The sequence below is a fragment of the Mesoplodon mirus genome (assembly GCF_964341445.2).
Source record: "Mesoplodon mirus genome assembly, chromosome: 4".
In the NCBI taxonomy this organism is placed as follows: Eukaryota; Metazoa; Chordata; class Mammalia; order Artiodactyla; family Ziphiidae; genus Mesoplodon; species Mesoplodon mirus.
The window spans coordinates 42,932,399-42,950,825 of NC_138979.1; the positions used below are offsets into that span (position 1 = coordinate 42,932,399).

Below are 18,427 nucleotides of genomic sequence, written 5' to 3' on the forward strand. Positions count from 1 at the left end.
TTTAACAATTTGAAGAACGGCCAAATTGTTTTCCAAAGTGGCTGCACCATTTTACATTCCCACCAGCAATGTATTAGGGTTCCGATTTCTCCACATCCTGACCAACTCTTGTCTGTCGTTTTGATTATAGCCATCTTAGTAGGTGTGAAGTGATAACATACATTGTGGTTTTGATTTGCATTTCCCTAATGACTAATGGTATTGAGCATTTTTTCATGTGCTCTTAGACATCTTATATCTTCTTTGGATAAATGTCTCTTCAAATCCTTTGCCTATTTTTATTTTTTAAATGAATTTATTTATTTATTTATTTTTCTTTATTTTTGGCTGCATTGGGTCTTCATTGCTGTGCACGGGCTTTCTCTAGTTGTAGTGATTGGGGCTACTCTTAGTAGCGGTGCACGGGCTTCTCACTGCAGTGGCTTCTCTTGTGGAGCATGGGCTCTAGGCATGCGGGCTTCAGTAGTTGTGGCACGCAGGCTCAGTAGTTGTGGCTCGCAGGCTCAGTAGTTGTGGCTCATGGGCTCTAGAGAGCAGATCAGCAGTTGTGGCACACGGGCTTAGTTGCTCTGTGGCATGTGGGATCTTCCTGGACCAGGGCTCGAACTGGTGGTTCCCTGCATTGGCAGGTGGAATCTTAACCACTGTGCCACCCCTTTGCCTATTTTTAAATTGGGATGTCTTTTTATTACTGATTTTTGTCAGTGAATCAAAATATTTGATTTATTATTGATAAACACTTTTTATATATTCTAGATATGTTTCTTATCAAATATATGATTTGAAATTTTTCTTCTCTCATTCTGTAGCTTGTCTTTTCATTTTCTTGGTGGTATCACTGTCCCACAAAATTTTGATATAGTTCAATTTATCTATTTTTTTCTTTTGTTGTTTGTACTTTTCTTTGTTTTACAATAACCTTTTAAATTTTATTTATTTATTTATTTTGGATGCATTGGGTCTTTATTCCTGCGCACAGGCTTTTTCTTTAGCTGCGGGGAGCAGGGGCTACTCTTTTCATTGCGGTGTGTGGGCTTCTCATTGCGGTGGCTTCTCTTGTTGTGGATCATGGGCTCTAGGTGCACAGGCTTCAGTAGTTGTGGCACACGGGCTTAGTTGCTCCGTAGCATGTGGGATCTTCCTGGAGCAGAGATCGAACCTGTGTCCCCTGCACTGGCAGGCGGATTCTTTTTATTTATTTATTTATTTTTGGTTTTTTTGTTGTTGTTGTTGTTTTGGGTTTTTTTAACATCTTTATTGGAGTATAGTTGCTTTACAATGGTGTGTTAGTTTCTGCTTTGTAACAAAATGAATCAGTTATACATATACATATATCCCCATATCTCTTCCCTCTTGTGTCTCCCTCTCTCCCACCCTCCCAGGTGGTCACAAAGCACCAAGCTGATCTACCTGTGCTATGCGGCTGCTTCCCACTAGCTATCTATTTTACATTTGGTAGTGTATATATGTCCATGCCACTCTTTCACTTTGTCCCAGCTTACCCTTCCCCCTCCCAATATCCTCAAGTCCATTCTCCAGTAGGTCTGTGTCTTTATTCCCATCTTGCCCCTAGGTTCTTCAGAACCATTTTTTTTTTACCATATATATGTGTTAGCATATGGTATTTGTTTTTCTCTTTCTGACTTACTTCACTCTGTATGACAGACTCTAGGTCCATCCACCTCACTACAAGTAACTCAATTTTGTTTCTTTTCATGGCTGAGTAATATTCCATTGTATATATGTGCCACATCTTCTTTATCCATTCATCTGTCAATGGACACTTAGGTTGCTTCCATGTCCTGGCTGTTGTAAATAGGGCTGGCAGGCGGATTTTTAACCACTGTGCCACCAGGGAAGTCCTGTTGTTTGTACTTTTGTTGTTATGTCTAAGAAATCATTCCCTAACTCAAGGCCATGGATATTTACTCTTAGGTTTTTTTTTTCTCAGTTATAGTTTTAGCTCTTACATTTAGGTCTGTAATTCATTTTGAATTAATATTTGTGTATGGTATAAAATGTAGGGGTCCAACTTCATTCTTTTGCATATAGCTATCCAACTGTCCAAGCACTATTTGTTGAAAAGACAACTCTTGCTCAATTGAATTGTCTTGGTATCCTTGTAGAAATTCAATTGACCATAAATATGAGTTTATTTCTGGGTTCTCAATTCTATTTCATTGATGTAAATGTCTTTTCTTGTACACCATAACACTATCTTGATTACAGAACTTTGTATTTAGGTTTTTAAAAAATTATTTATTTATTTATTTATTTTTGGCTGCGTTGGGTCTTCGTTGCTGCGTGCGGGCTTTCTCTAGTTGTGGCGAGCAGGGGCTACTCTGTTGCGGTGCGTGGGCTTCTCATCGTGGTGGCTTCTCTTGTTGCCGAGCATGGGCTCTAGGCGTGCAAGCTTCAGCAGTTGTGGCTTGCGGGCTCTAGAGCACAGGCTCAGTAGTTGTGGCGCATGGGCTAAGTTGCTCCACGGCACGTGGGATCTTCCCGGACCAGAGATTGAACCCGTGTCCCCTGCACTGGCAGGTGGATTCCTAACCACTGGGTCACCAGCGAAGTCTTGTATTAAGTTTTGAAATTGGGAAGTGTGAGTCCTTCAGCTGTTCTTCTTCTTCAAGATTGTTTGGCTATTCTGTGTCTCTTGGATTTCCACATGAATTTTAGAATCACCTTGTCACTTTCTGCAAATAGCTGAGATTTGTTTAAGGGGTTAAGTCTATAAAGAGTTTGAGGGGAACCGCTTAAGTACTATATTCATAATACTAAACTTAAGTTCTGCCTATTTTATCCTTTCTTACAAAAGTAATTTTCTTTACTTTTAATTTTCTATAACAAGATTTTATATATACACATTAAAGTATAATTCTTACAGTGTATTCATGTTAAACTAATCATGAAGAAATATGAAGTGATTACTTTTTGTAGTGTTAAAAACACAATACTGTATAAGCTAAATACCTCTGCAACAAAAATCTCTACATACAGAGAAATTGTAAAGAGGAGTATCAGAAGAGGTACCAAATTATTTCACAGCTGTATAAATAGAGCAAAATTCTGTGTCACAGAATTTCCATAAGCCCTTGGAAATTTTGTTTTGCTTTGTTGTTTTTTTCTGATGAGATCCATTTTGTATTTGTAAAGTATTAGCAAAAGTTTATGTATGGGGAAAAATTAGATAAGAATAATGCCTCGGGACTTCCCTGGTGGTGCAGTGGTTAAGACTCCACACCCCTAGTGCAGGGGCCCTGGGTTCGATCCCTGGCCAGGGAACTAGATCCCACATGCATGCCACAATTAAGAGTTTGCATGCCACAACTAAGGAGCTGGTGAGCTGCAACTAAGGAGCCTGCCTGCTGCAACTAAGACCTGGTGCAACCAAATAAATAAATAAATAAACATTTTTTAAAAAAAGGAAAAGAAAGAACATGCTGATGGGGGATTGGAACTCCCTTCTGCAAAAAAAAAAAAGAGAGAGAGAATAATGCCTCTATGCGCTGCGAATGAGGATTACAAAAATAAACATTTTAGAGTTTTATAATGCTTTAGATTCCATTGGTCCCTAGAATAAGACATAGGCAGCTTCTTGATAGTTTATATAGTTTTGTTTACTAAGTGAATACCATAATCCAGTGTTTCTTGACCTTGGCTGCTATGCATTAGAATTCCTAGAGAGCTTTTGAAAATTCAGATGTCCCATACAGCACATCAGACCAGTTAAATCAGAATCTCTGGGGGTGGGACTTGGACATCAGAATTTATTAAAATTTTCCAGGTGAATCCATTGTGCAGCCAACATTATCCACGGAGATAGACACCTGAAAGTGCTGGTAAGATTTTGCTCAGGAAAATGTAATTATCCTGAAATGGCAGTTAAAGGCATGCCATCTGAATTGTATGCCACTTTGTTATATCAGCCACTGTGAAAAGTATTAAGGAATTATCAGAATGCAATGATTTGGATTTGATTTTCTCTGTGAACTAATGATAAAAGATTATCTAATAATCACCAGAACTCCAAAGTTTGGTACTAAGAAGATCAGTTATGTTCCACCATATAGATAAGCACTTGTTTGAGTTGAAAAGTCCACTGCTAAAGAGTTAAGTTTGAAAGCCACCAGTTTATTGGAAAAATTACTGGATTGAGAGTTTGGGAGCCTGTGTTCTCGTGCTAACTCTGCTGTGTAACTTTGAACCAGGGTATTTATATTATACTTTATACAATGAGGTAGTTGAGCTAGAGGTGATCACCAGATTATTTATTCAACAAATTGGATTGCCTGCTGTGAGCTAGGAAATGTAAGGATGGAACAGAACATTGAAAAGCTCACAGAGGACAGACAAACATCCAAAATGAGTAAGTGTAGCCACAGTGAAATGTTCAGGGAATTAAGGGAGCACAGAAGTGTACTTCATCTGGTTCAGTATTGGGACAAATGTGGTAGTTTTCTGTTTAACAAGCATTCACAAATTCCTTCTTCCTTACTGGCAGAATCCATCTCTGAAATAGACTGAAAAGGCCAGATGCTTGCTTTTCAAGCTACCCTTGCAGGTGGGGCATGGACATGTGACCTGGTGCTGGTCAATGAGACCAGAGAAGAAATCTATCGGACAGTTTTCCTTATAAAAGTCAGCAGTTGAGAAAGTGTCCTTCCTTCCTGCCCCGACCTTGCCACATGAGGATGTGATATGTAGTATTACAAAGGTCATCTTGAGACTAATGGCCTGAGAACAGAGGCTTCCATGCTAGTTATAGACAAAGAGAAAAATAGAGCCTGGATCTTTGACGTCAACATTGAGCTGCTGAACCAACCCTTCAGCCACCTACCTGTGGGGTTATTAAGTGAGATAAAAAATACTTACTGTTGGGCTTCCCTGGTGGCGCAGTGGTTGAGAGTCCGCCTGCCGATGCAGGGGACACGGGTTTGTGCCCCGGTCTGGGAAGATCCCACATGCCGCAGAGCGGCTGGGCCCGTGAGCCATGGCCGCTGAGCCTGCGCGTCCGAAGCCTGTGCTCCGCAACGGGAGAGGCCACAACAGTGAGAGGCCCATGTACCGCAAAAACAAAAAACAAAAAAACTTACTGTTTAAACCCTTGCTGCTTTGAGACTGATCTGTGGATCAGCGGTATCAGCATCACCTGGGAGGCTGCTTAGAAATTCAGATTCTTAGAGCTCATGTTAGACCTACTACATCAGAATCTGCACTTTAATAAGATCACTAGGTAGATGACATGCACATTAAAGCTTGAGAAGCACCAGTTTAAACCACTTTAAAATGGGTATTTTGTTATATGCAGTTAAAAAGCATCCTTACTAATATAAATACATTGTAGATTAGCCAAGTGCCATTTTTTAAATAAGAAAATACTTGCCTAGAAAGACTTCTGATTCAGATGTAGGAAATTGCAAGAGACTTATTCTCACCAAAACAAGCAATGTAAGCTACATTAAGCTACATTAAGCTATCATAGTTAAAAAAAAAATCAGAAAGCTTGAAGACACAAATCTTAGTGACTCCAGAAAGTGGCAAGCCCTCCATAAGAGAGGTGATCCAAAAAAAAAAAAAGGTGATCCATTCTGCGTTCTTTCCTGACTGAAATATAGGGAAAAGGAGGAAACTACCATAGAGAGGAGTAAGGAGAAGTCAGCCTAACTTTTAAACTTTTAATGGCTGTGTATGGGCCAGCATGGTAGACTAGAAATCAGAGAATCCCTAGAGCAGCACCGTCCACTAGAACTTTATGCCATGATGGGTATGTTCAGTATCTGTGCTAACCAGTATGGTAGCTACTAGCCAAATGCGGCTAGTGTGACTGAGAAACTGCATTTTTAATTTTAACTAATTTAAACTTAAATAGTCACATACCGTATTGAACATATCATATTGAACAGTGCAGCCCTAGAGACAGGGTGAGACTGCGCTACCCTCCAGTTCTTTGCTTCAGGCCTTCATTTAGTGCTAGGGATGCTACTCCAAGAACTGAGGCCGTGAAGCAGAGCTGAGAGAAAATTCCTGAGGCATAGGTTTTTAGCTCGGAAGGTTGAGAGAGAGACAGGAGAGCTGAGAGAAACCCCTTTCAGGCCATCTCCCACTTCACAAAGTGTAGAGCAGACAACATAAGCGTCGGGCTGAAAGATCTGCCGAGGCCCCAAAAGTGGGAAAGTGGGGGGTGGGACTGGAAAACAGAGCTCCTAGAAATCTGGCAGCCAGGACTACACATCAGGAGCAATGTTGCTACTTTACAGTTCAAAACAGTAGGCAGTGGCAGCTCAGGAGATCTCCAGAACCTCACCAGAGTTCTAATCCTAGGCCTTGCTGAAGATTAAGTCCTGATCCTGTCCTCAAAATGTTTGAAGCCAGTGAGGAAATGAATCAAACTAACGTTGCAACAAAAAGCCCAGATTCAGCTCAACTGTAGAGCATGTTACTTCAGCACTGACCTGAGTGGCACATTCCTGTCTAGGAATAAATGTCATTTCCTTTAGTCTCTGCTATACTTTTATACAAAAATGCCCAATACGAAGTCAGAGGTCTTAAGACACATGTGGCCTATAGTCAAGAAAAGTAAACAGTCAATAGAAGACCAGAGATGACCCAAATATTGGTGTTATCAGTCAGGAACTTTATGATAAAAATCTCAGAAAATCTGGTGGACAAGGCATGTGTGAAGAGATGAAGAATTTTGGCAGAGAGATGGAAGCTAATTTTTTTTAACAAGAACCAAGTGGAGGGCTTCCCTGGTGGCGCAGTGGTTGAGAGTCCGCCTGCCGATGCAGGGGACACGGGTTCATGCCCCGGTCCGGGAAGATCCCACATGCCACGGAGCGGCTGGGCCCGTGCGCCATGGCCGCTGAGCCTGCACGTCCGGAGCCTGTGCTCTGCAACGGGAGAGGCCACAACAGTGAGAGGCCCGTGTACTGCAAAAAAAAAAAAAAAAAAAAAAAAAAAAGAACCAAGTGGAAATAATAAAAAAAGAAATATAATATCAGAAGTTAAATCTTTTAGATGGGCTTAGCTGAAAATACCTGACCAGTTTTGGTCAGATTCCTGGGAGCAATCTGTATTGTGGAAGGATTTCTTATGAGTTACACTGATTGATATTTACCTTGAACAAGAATTGTACAACATTCACTACACTGATTATTAAGCCCACAAACATTTCTTTTGATAGAACACTACATAGATTCATCAGGTCACATATTCTCACACATTTTCCTGGTAATTTTCTGATAGAAAAGAAAATAATTGGAGCTTGTGTGAATCCACACATAGGCCTTCCTAGATCACTTAGAATTTTCACCTGTCTCGGGGGAAACCAGAGTCAATCTTGGTAACTCAGTCCCACCATGTGTAAGTACCTCTTGTTTGGTTGGCTTGTGCTGCAGCTATATCCTTATCATTTTCCATTCCCTTCATGTCTTCAGTTTTGCGTTGAACATATGGTAATAAAATACTGATTTTCACATAATAAATACTGTAGGTTTCTAGAATAACTAGTTTCTTAACAGGTAACCTTGTTAGTGTCATAGAGGCTTAGAAGAACAGTGCCAGAAAGTTTCAGACTATCACTCAGGACATACAGGAATTTCTTTGCAATTAGAACTTGAATTTCTGGAATTAGAATTGCCTCTGCCATCCCCCAAGGGCCTGTAGCAGTTCCTTGCTTAAGAATAAGAAAATGAATTCTGTTTTTTCCTTAATTTATAGATTTTTTTGTTTATTCGTTTATTTTTTGATTTAGTATTTGTAGAATAACTCATAGTTACTCCAAAAAGAGCCTATTTTTACTTTCACAAATGGGAAAATTTCTCGGTTCATTTCTTTTTCTTGTTCCAACTTATATGGCCAAAGTGTTGCCTTAGAAACTTATAAATACATACCGAAGATGAAACAAAATTATTGTAGATGTTAATCTTGACCTTTTACTTCAGCTTCAGCTGCACATACTTCTAATAATTTTTGTAAGAATAAAATGGTGAGTTACTAGCAGTAGTAGTGAAACTAACAAACTGCTTTATTTTACAGGGAAAATATTTATCCCTAAGCAGAAACCTGTACAGACTTTTACAGAAGAAAAAGTATCTCTTGATCCAGAACTAGAAGAAGCTTTGACAAGTGCTTCTGATACAGAATTGTGTGATCTCGCAGGTATCTCCTAAAACAAATTAATTTGTGAATGGTATAGAGGGGAGGAAAATACCAGCACACACCTTATACACACTATACAAATGCTTGCTTTGCCCAGCAGAGTGCTGTTGAATAAGTAACCGTACACTTGGCTTTGTTTTTTATACTATAAATCTGACATAAAGGATTTAGTTTCTTTAAATTCTCTTAATGGTGAAGTTTTTGTATTAATGGAATTTATTGATTATTGGATGTCTTTTCCCATGTTGCCATCTTTGAAAGTCTTTATAAAAAATCTTTCATCAGCTGGTGCTCAGCTAGAAGCTGTCTCCAGAGTCTACTGCTATCCCATTTTATTAGAAGACCCAGAAACGGGTAACTGGAAATTAGATAAGATAGTCAGTCCTGAGCTATACTCACCACTTTCCCAACTTTTCTGAAGATATATGGAACATTCCAGACCTCCCTGTGATTTTCATCATTACCAGTTTCTTATCTGGACCAGTATCCTCCCCCAGCTGCCTCCACCCACACCCATTTTTCTAGATAGAAAAATATGACACATGGGGAGAGGTTAGTACCAAATAACTTCAAGAACTAACATGTTTAAAAGGAGCAGTGATGGTTCTTTGGGAAGGACCCAGGGAAGGGACAGTCAAGGTGTGGTACCACAGCTAGAGCAGGTATCTTATTCCCTGGGGTTGGGGCTGAGGGCTAATGGATTTATAAATGGTACATTCATCAGAGTGGAATGGGCCAGAGGCATACTGTAGCTTCTGCCTTATTTGTACAAAAGGCCATCAAAAACCAAATTTATTTCTCCTCCTAAGTGTCAATTTTGAGGGATGCTACTTTAATCTTAAATATGAGAATTCAACCATACTTGTAGTATTCTACTCTTAGCTAAAATACAAGTGTAAATTAATATGAGAGTTAAGGTTAAGTTGAAAAATCTGCCTTTTATCGCATTATGTTTGGAGAAACCCTCTGGGGATGAACAGCAACAATAGATCATTTCCATTTTCTCTCTTGGCCACCAGATGGAGCTAAGCATAGACTTAGGTTTAGGGTTAAGCTGGCGCCAGCTGTGTCTGAATTCAGAAATGTGGGGAGAAATTACAAGGGTATTGATAAGAAAGAGATTGTAGGTGGTTTTTAATCATGTTTTCTCTCTTTTTTTCTTTAGCTATGAAATGTGTATTTAATTGAGTAGGAAAAAGCCCAGAGAGTGTTAAAATCGTTGATAGAAATTTGGGGGCATAAAATTAATTCTTTATGTTTAAAATTGATGGAAATAAAAAAATAATTTTCTTTTTCTATATTTATAGCTATTCTTGGGATGCACAATTTGATAACGAATACACAGTTCTGCAATATAGTGGGAAGTAGTAATGGTGTCGACCAAGAACATTTTTCAAGTGAGTACTTATAATGCTTTGTAAATTCCAGTCCTTTGTTAATTATGTTTTGTTTTCTCCATGTAATAGCTTCAGTATTTGCATACCAAATGTAATGCATATGTACTTGAAACCTAAGATTCCAGTTAGATGGTATTGACCTAGAAAACCATTGAGAATGGAATATTAAATATTTTATGCTTAATGTGTCAGCAAATGCAATAGGAACTACTCTCACCTCACTAAATAATACTAATGGTAAACGTTATAAAAACTAGTCAAACTTGGCTTTTACTGACATTTTGTTTTCAGTGTTCCTGAGTTTCAAGAAACCCCCAACAGTGCTGACAAAGAAAGTATATTATAAAATCAGATTCAGGGGAAAGCAAAGAACTATTCAGCCCCTAAACCTTTTAGTCTGACGGAAAGTATTAGATAACCTAAAGCAAAGCTTTTTAAAAAATTTATTTATAAGACATCTTAAAATCACCAAAGTCGGGCTTCCCTGGTGGCGCAGTGATTGAGAGTCCGCCTGCCGATGCAGGGGACATGGGTTCGTGCCCCGGTCCGGGAAGATCCCACATCCGTGGCTCGGCCCGTGAGCCATGGCCGCTGAGCCTGTGCGTCCGGAGCCTGTGCTCCGCAACGGGAGAGGCCACAACAGTGAGAGGCCCGCGTACCGCAAAAAAAAAAAAAAAAAAATCACCAAAGTCATGCCTATTTTGTAGTAAATTTAAACAAGACCTGAGGGGACCAGGTAAGCAGTAGAAGTGTCTCTATTCACAGCCGTCATGCCTCCTACTCCCCGTACCCCACCTCCACACCCTCCCTAACTGTTAACAATTGGGAATATATCCTTCCAGACTTTGTATTATGCTTATATAAACTTACATATGTATACGTGCTATACACGAATTGTCTTTTCTTTTCTTACAAAAATGGGATCATACTAGAGATATTTCTTGTCCCTGAATTTTTCAATAATAATACTGTTGGCTGATTTTTTTGAATGCTTACCATGGGCCATGTTCTTCTGTGCACAGCTCTTAAATGTAAATTGTTCTCAATCCTCACAACAGTTCTATGAAACAAGTATTATTATTATCTTTAATATGCCTTTGAAGGAGCTGAGGTTTTAGAGTGATTAAGTGACTAGCTTCAATATCCCACGAAATCAGTGGTGAGGATTTTAATCCATGCTATATAGTATATCACTTAGCAATATATCACATTTCCTAGTTAGTACATACAGATTTACCTCATTCAAACATCTGTATAACATTCCATTTTATGAATGTTCTATAATTGGCCATTCCTCTATTTTTTTAACTTTCTATTGTAGAAATGTTCAAGCATACATTATAGAAGAGGGAATAATATATCCATCATCCAGCTTCAGCTGTTTTTCACATTATGTCAGCTGGGTTTCATCCACCATCTGCCTCCCTCCCACCCCTTCTACTCTTTTCCCTAGAATATTTTAAAGCAAATCCTGTTTGTTTGTATTACTTCACCCATAAATATTTCCATATGTATCTCTCACAAAGGCTTTTCTTATAACATAACCACAATGCCATTATCAAACTTAAAGATTACCAGCAATTCCTTCATATCATCTAATGCCCAGCCCATGTTCAGATTTCCCATTTTCTCTCAAAAACGTCATTTCACAGCTGGTTTGTTCAAATCAGGATCCAGATAAGGGTCACATATTGTATTTGGTTGTCGTTTGGTTTAAGTTCCTCTTAATTTCTTAACAGTTCTCCTCCTCAACTTCTTTCCCACTTTCTTTATGGCATTTATCCCTTGAAGAAACTGTGTTGTCATGTAGAATTTTCCACATTCTGGATTTGGCTGATTGCAACCTTGTGGTATCATTTTACTTGTTTCTCTCTACCTCTTGTGTTTCTGTAAACTGTTGTTTTCTAGAAGCTTGATCAAATTCAGGTGCAGTTTTTAATTTTTTTTGGCAAGAATGCTTCCTGGGTAGTGATCGAATCACATTAGGAAGCATATCAAGTCTGGTCATTCCTCTTTGGGGAATGTGTTAAGATTGATCAGTGGACTCAAATTTTGGCACCCTGATCTTTTGGCACCCTGATCCATCCAATTAAAGTTCCCCATGAACCTTTCTTAATGGTTTCCACATCCTGTGGACTGGATCCATTATTTCATTATAGAGCAAGGCTCTTTATATGCATTCTGCAGAGAAGAAAAGGAATTTTGTGGTTTTCAAAAATTTAGAACTGAGGAAGAGCTCATTGAATTTTCCATTCAGTGAGGAAGATTTTCTCCAGTCCCCTTGATCTACCATCTTGAAGAAGACTGCCTTGCTGATCTTTCAGCTGTCCTCAGGAAATTAATTTTCAGACTTTTGTCTAAGCTGATCTCTTCAGGATGCTGTGTGTAGGAGGGTGTCTCTGTGTGTGTGTGTGTGTGTGTGTGTGTGTGTGTGTGTGTGTGTGTGTGATATTTGAAAAGAACAAGGTACTCTTAGAGGGAATTTATTGCATGAGTAAGAATATACTTTGTCTTAAGGTGAGTTTTGCTCTTAAAAGCTAGAGGAGGGCACCAGGGAGTAACTAAGCCAGACAGCGACCCTGTCAGTCTTTCCATGTCACTTGCTCTTAATGTTGTGGTCATTCTCCTCTTTGAGAATCTGATGCTCTAGGTGTTCTCCCCAGAAAATATATCCATAAAAGTTTATCTGTTATAGGTGTTCATGGACCTCCACACATACCTCAGAGCGCATTTACATCTCACTAGAGGGTTCAAGGCTTCTGGGTCCTCTTTCAGTTTTGAATAGCTGTATTCTGGCCATGCGTGTGGGTATAAATGGTGAAGGATTGGGCTGTGGGATGAAGGAGGGCAGGGAATCCCTGTCTCAGTAGTTCTTCTATGTACCATTACCTTTCTCTGTCTCCCCATTCCCTGTCTCTATTCTTCTTCCTGATAGAGTCCTCTGCCCTTTACTCCCCATGGGAGGAACAGGCAGTGTGTCCTTCTGTCAGCGCACTCTTTGTGGAGGCTGTGTTTGTTCATGTCTCTGATTCTTACTGCCTTTGCATTAATTACTAGTCAATCCTCAGAGAAAATGATGAGTTGTTAGATTTTGTCATATGAGAACTTTATCTTGAACATTGCTAAAAATAAATGGGATCACCAGCTTATGTCATCAACTATATTTTCATGGTAAAGATATCTTGTAATACACCAAGAGGCAAGAGGCAGTGAAAATACTCATTTCTGAAGGCTGATACACTGCAAACAAATTAAATGTTGAATTATGTTTGGTATTTATATTCAGTAAAATTTTATTTCAGTGCTTTATGTGGGAGCACATAAAGGATCTTTTAGAAATTGGGGGAAAAAACTTATAAATTTGTTCTACTGAATATGTTTATGTGTGCTATGTGTTTCCAAGTTAATATATGCATTCACTGTAATTGTATCAACCAGTGACACTCTTGCTCTTTTCATTTGTTGCTACAGATGTGGTAAAAGGTGAAAAGATTCTTCCTGTATTTGATGAGCCCCCAAATCCAACCAATGTTGAAGAGAGTTTACAGAGAATTAAAGAAAATGATGTTCGTCTTGTTGAAGTTAATTTGAATAATATAAAGGTAGGTGTGATAAGCAAACAAAAAGTTGTTTTGAATTGCTTTGAGTCAGTTGGATCTAGGATGAGAGCTGGGCAGTTTTGATGTAGTCTAATCCTTTCTACTTAATGGTAAAGTTTTTACTTCTAGTAGTATTCTAACATAGATTCCTTCAATTTTAGAAGTTAAAGTATTATAGTATTTTTCTGATTTACTTTTTAAAGGCTATCACATAGAAATATAAGCTCTACGGATTGTCAGAGTATACCTCTAGGGCTTCCAAAGTACTGCCCACTTTTAGGAGCATTTTAGCCTTTCAGGTTTTGTTTTTTTAATCAGCTCTCTTGAGCTATAAGGTATATATAGTGAAATTCTCCCTTTCTAGTGTGCAGTTCTATGAGTTAAAGCAAATGCATACAGTTGTACAACTACCACCACAGTCAGATGTAGAACATGTCACACCCCTGTGTCATCATTCCCTGCCACCAGCTCTAGCCCTTGACAACCAGCGATCTGTTTTCTTTCCCTATCGTTCTGCCTTCTCCAGAATTTCATATAAATGGAACCATATAGTGTGTAGCCCTTGAGTCTGGTTTCTTTCACTTCGCACAGTACATTTGAGACTCGTCCATGCTGTTGTGTGTCTCAGTGGTTTGCTCCTTTGTGTTGTAGAGCAGCATTCCTTTGTCTGGATGTGCTGCAGTTTGTGTGTCCGTTCACCAGTTGATAGACATGAGTTGCTTCCAGTTTGGGATGATTATAAATAAAGCCACTATACACATTCACATACAGGTTTTTGCGTGAACGTATGTTTTCATTTCTCTTGAGTAAACACCTAGAACTGGGCTTTGTGGGATCTCATTGGGATTTTTAAAATGCAACTCTTCCCTGGAGTAAAGAAAGAAGAAATGAGTTAGGAGGGCATAGGGATAATTAATTACCAAAGAGTAAACTCAAATGATCTCTTTAACGTATTAGCCATTGTATAATAGCTTCATTACAAATTCCTCATTTTAAATCTTAATTTATCTGAATTGGAGGCAGGGAGAACATGTGGAAATTACAAGAACCTAGGGAATAAGACCTCTGTGCTCTTTTTGTGGGTGTTCCTTCCTGTGAGTGGAGGGGGAAAAGCCTTGGGGAAAGCTAATATCCCTAGTTGATCACTAGTCTTCTTATTTTTTAAAAAAATTCAGTTCAATTCAGTGTATGTCTGTCTCTAAATCAATAGTAACAATCTGAAAATAGGCAGGCTACAGGAAATTAAAGTCTTGGTACTAAGGGGAAAGATCAGTGTCTCCTAAAACTATCTCTTTCCTCATTTCAAGAAATGTAGAGTTAATCTCTCTTAATACCTTACAGCTTGAGTGACTGAAAACAGTATGTCATCTGCCTCAGGAATCATCATAAGTAGATTCCCACATCTTTCTCTTTGTAGAAAAGTGGATCCACTTTGAGTACTCAAGGGCTGACTTCTCATAATACAAATAATTAAAAAGAGAATTTCTTTAACCTCAATGCTAGAGAAACAGTTATGTATGCTCTGCTCTATGCCAACAGTTTGTACCATAACAGAGAAATCAAAGAGGTAAGAAGGAGGCTGAGTTGTTTTCAGTTGTAGACCAGCGGTTGTATGTTGCATAATTTCTGAATACATTTTAATGCAAAAAAGAAAGTACAGATGTATTTGATTAATGGACTGAACTTCCTGAAAACTAAAATGTAATAATGTTTCACATTTTTGTCTTTCAAGAATATCCCAATTCCAACCCTAAAAGATTTTGCAAAGGCTTTGGAAACCAACACACATGTGAAATATTTCAGTCTTGCAGCCACCCGAAGCAATGACCCCGTTGCTGTTGTAAGTAAGCTAACTACTAATAATATCGAAATTATGGCTGTGTAATACCAGGGCATGTTACAAAGGTGCTTAAACTGATTTTATGAACAAGATTTACTCTCTTTTAATTCAACTATACTTCAATAAAAAATAAATATAAAAACTAATTTTTTAATGTAGTTTCAAAACTCTGTGTTGTAAGATCAACTGTTAGTAACCATGATGTTCAACAATCAAAGCAACTATCAGTTAAAAAAAAAATTTACTCTTTTTCAGTTGATGTTTACTATTAGGCAATACATTATTTACTACCATTTTATGTTTACTTTTTCCTGTATTTCCTATGAAATTTTTAAAACATAAATGGAGTCATGCAATGTAGGCTGTTCTGCAACTTAATTTTTCACTTAACCGTATATCTCAGAGAGCTTTTCATATCAGCATATAAAGTTCTACATCATTCTTTTAACACCTGCAAGAGGGTTCCATTTATGGATCTATAGTGTTGAATTTTTATCAAATGCTTTTTCTGTGTCTGTTGAGGTGATCATGTGGTTTTATTCATGTGGTCCTTTATTCAGTTAATATGGTGTATTACATTGATTAGTTGTTTTAATAATTATTTTATTATTTATTTTATTTTTTATTTTTGGCTGCATTGGGTCTTCGTTGCTGTGCGTGGGCTTTCTCTAGTTGTGGCGAGTGGGGGCTACTCTTCATTGCGGTGCGCAGGCTTCTATTGCAGTGGCTTCTCTTGTTGTGGAGCACGGGCTCTAAGCTCGTGGGCTCAGTAGTTGCGGCTCACAGGCTCTAGAGCGCAGGCTCAGTAGTTGTGGCGCACAGGCTTAGTTGCTCTGTGGCATGTGGAGTCTTCCTGGACCAGGAATCGAACCTGTGTCCCCTGCATTGGCAGGTGGAGTCTTAACCACTGCACCACCAGGGAAGTCCCACATTGATTTTTTTTTTTTTTTTTTTTGCGGTACGCGGGCCTCTCACTGTTGTGGCCTCTCCCATTGTGGAGCACAGGCTCCAGACGCGCAGGCTCAGCGGCCATGGCTCACGGGCCCAGCCGCCCTGCGGCATGCAGGATCTTCCCAAACCAGGGCACGAACCTGTGTCCCCTGCATCGGCAGGCAGACTCTCAACCACTGCGCCACCAGGGAAGCCCGATTAATTTTTATATGTTAAATCAACTTCGCATTTCTGGGGTAAATCCCCCTTGATCAGGGTATAAACCCTTTTCTTCTTGGCTTTGAGGATATCACTCCCTTTGATTCTCCTCCTACCTCTCTGGTCCCTACACTGGTTCCTCCTCATCTCCCCAACATCTAAACACCTAAATGGCTCAGAGCTCGGTTCTAGTCCTTCCTCTTTTCTCTATCTGCACTCACCTCCTGGGAGATCTCATTCTGTTTCATTACTATATATTTATTATCTATGCATGCTGATGACTCCCAATATTATTATCTCCAGTTCATACCTCTCCCCTCAACTCCAAACCCATGTCCAGCTACTGCTTAACAGCTTTACTTGTATATCTAACAGACATCTCAAACCCAAGTCCCAAACCAAACTCCTGACTTCCGTCCCATACCTGCCTCTCTCACACTCTTTCCTATCTCACTAAATGGCAACTTCATTCTTTCATTTGCTCAAGTCAAAAAAATAAAATAATAATAATAATAATAATAATAATAATAATAATGGAGTGATCCTTGACTTCCCTTTCTCACAACTTTAAACGTATATCCAGCTATGTCTTCAAATATTTCCTGTATATCCAACCACGTCTCACCATTTTCACAGCTACCACCCTGGTCCAAGCCACTGACTTCTCTCACCTGGATTATCCTAACTGAGCTGCCTGCTTCATCTCTATACACAGCATCAGAAGTGACTCTTAAAACTTAAATGTTCTCATTCCTGTACTCAGAACCCTCCAGCAGTTCTCTAACTAAGTAAACATCAGAATCTTTCAGTGGCCTAATAAGGCCTTACCTGAGCAGACCTCATGTCCCCTCTTGCTGTTTCTCTCGTTCTGCTCCAGCCATACAGCCTCCTTGCTCTGCCTCAAACATGCCGGTGATGCTCCTGACTCAGAGCCTTCACACTTGTTCCTCCTGCCTAGCACTTTCTCCCTGAAGATAGTCCACGTAGTTTTACTTCATCACTTAAATTATTTCAGTCCTTGCTCAGATGTCACCTTCCAGGTGAGGCCTTTCCTGACCCCCGTATATAAAACAGCAACCCTACTCCTACCTCCAGCACTCCCCGTCCACCCTGCTATGCCTTTTTTTCCTTCTCTATAGCCCTTTTTACCATCTGACATTACATTTTGCTTACTTACTATGTGAGCCCCCCAGTAAAATGTAAGTTCCATCAGGTAGAGATTTGTATGTTTTATTTCTGAATTTACAGAACAGTACTTATCAAAAATAGGCCATTGTAATATTTTAATAAATGTGTGTACAGATGGATGGATAAGGGATTTGCTCCAAGTCACATAGCCAGTTGTTGCTATTAGAGTGTTCAAGTGTGTAGATATCTGTCGCCAGTTCTTTCTAGTATCGCTGCGCAGTATTGCCTTTTCTTTAACTTGACTTTAATTTTAAGCTTGATCTTACCCATATTCTCTGGAGTTCGACCTTTCTTTTGACGCCTCTGCAGGGCTTTTTAAATAAACTCACTCGTATTCTTCCTCCTCCCCCCTCCCTTCTCTTTCCCCTCTGCTCACTTACAGGCTTTGTTAATTAATCAGTAGAGCACTTATTAAGCACTGGATCAAATGCCTAGCACTGCCGTATCCTGTGAGAAATGTAACAGAAGCAGATGGAAAACATACCGTTCTTTGAGTTGAATATTTAGTTAGCCCCTTCTTCTCCATAGTTTTTGTGCTCTCTCAGTTCCAGTCATCTGTGATCTTTTCTGGCCTTCTGCCTTAGGCAGTCCTTTTGGTCCCTGCCTTGGAAATTAGTCCATAATTTACCCTCATTTGGGCTTCACAGTAACCCAGCTGCAGCAGGATGCAAGTAAGAAAAGATGTTCCAAAGAGACACTGATGGGACTTCCCTGGCGGTCCAGTGGTTAAGACTCTGCGCTCCCACTGCAGGGGCATGTGGGTTTGATCCCTGGTCAGGGAACTACAATCCTGCATGCTGTGTGGTGCCGGCAAAGGGAAATAAAAAAGCAAAGAGACATTGATGAAGTTACTCCTACACAGAGACTCAGAGAAAGTATGAGAGACGCAGGAGAAAGAAGCATGAAGTGGAAGTAGGAATGAATAGCAGTAGCGAATGTTACCAATGGGGAATTACACATGACAAAAAAAAAATCTGAAGTCTGTGACCAAGTGCATGTGAAAATAGATACATGTGAGACCTGTGAGGTGTAGTGTGTCAAGCTAAAACAATCTAATAAGAAACATTAAAGCAGTTGTATTGATTTGTGTA

The 18,427-nt window shown here is 39.4% G+C and overlaps 1 protein-coding gene across 3 annotated transcripts in view; it reads left to right on the forward strand.

Annotated features, from left to right (window-relative positions):
- Window positions 1-18,427, forward strand: part of TMOD3 (tropomodulin 3) — a 91,361-nt gene that overhangs the window by 63,115 nt on the left and 9,819 nt on the right. For all 3 annotated transcript variants that reach the window (XM_082620086.1, XM_082620088.1, XM_082620087.1), the window contains exons 4-7: window positions 8,041-8,163; window positions 9,471-9,560; window positions 13,032-13,162; window positions 14,892-14,999. In XM_082620086.1, coding sequence (XP_082476212.1) covers window positions 8,041-8,163; window positions 9,471-9,560; window positions 13,032-13,162; window positions 14,892-14,999 — 452 coding nt within the window. The remainder of the gene's footprint in view (window positions 1-8,040; window positions 8,164-9,470; window positions 9,561-13,031; window positions 13,163-14,891; window positions 15,000-18,427) is intronic.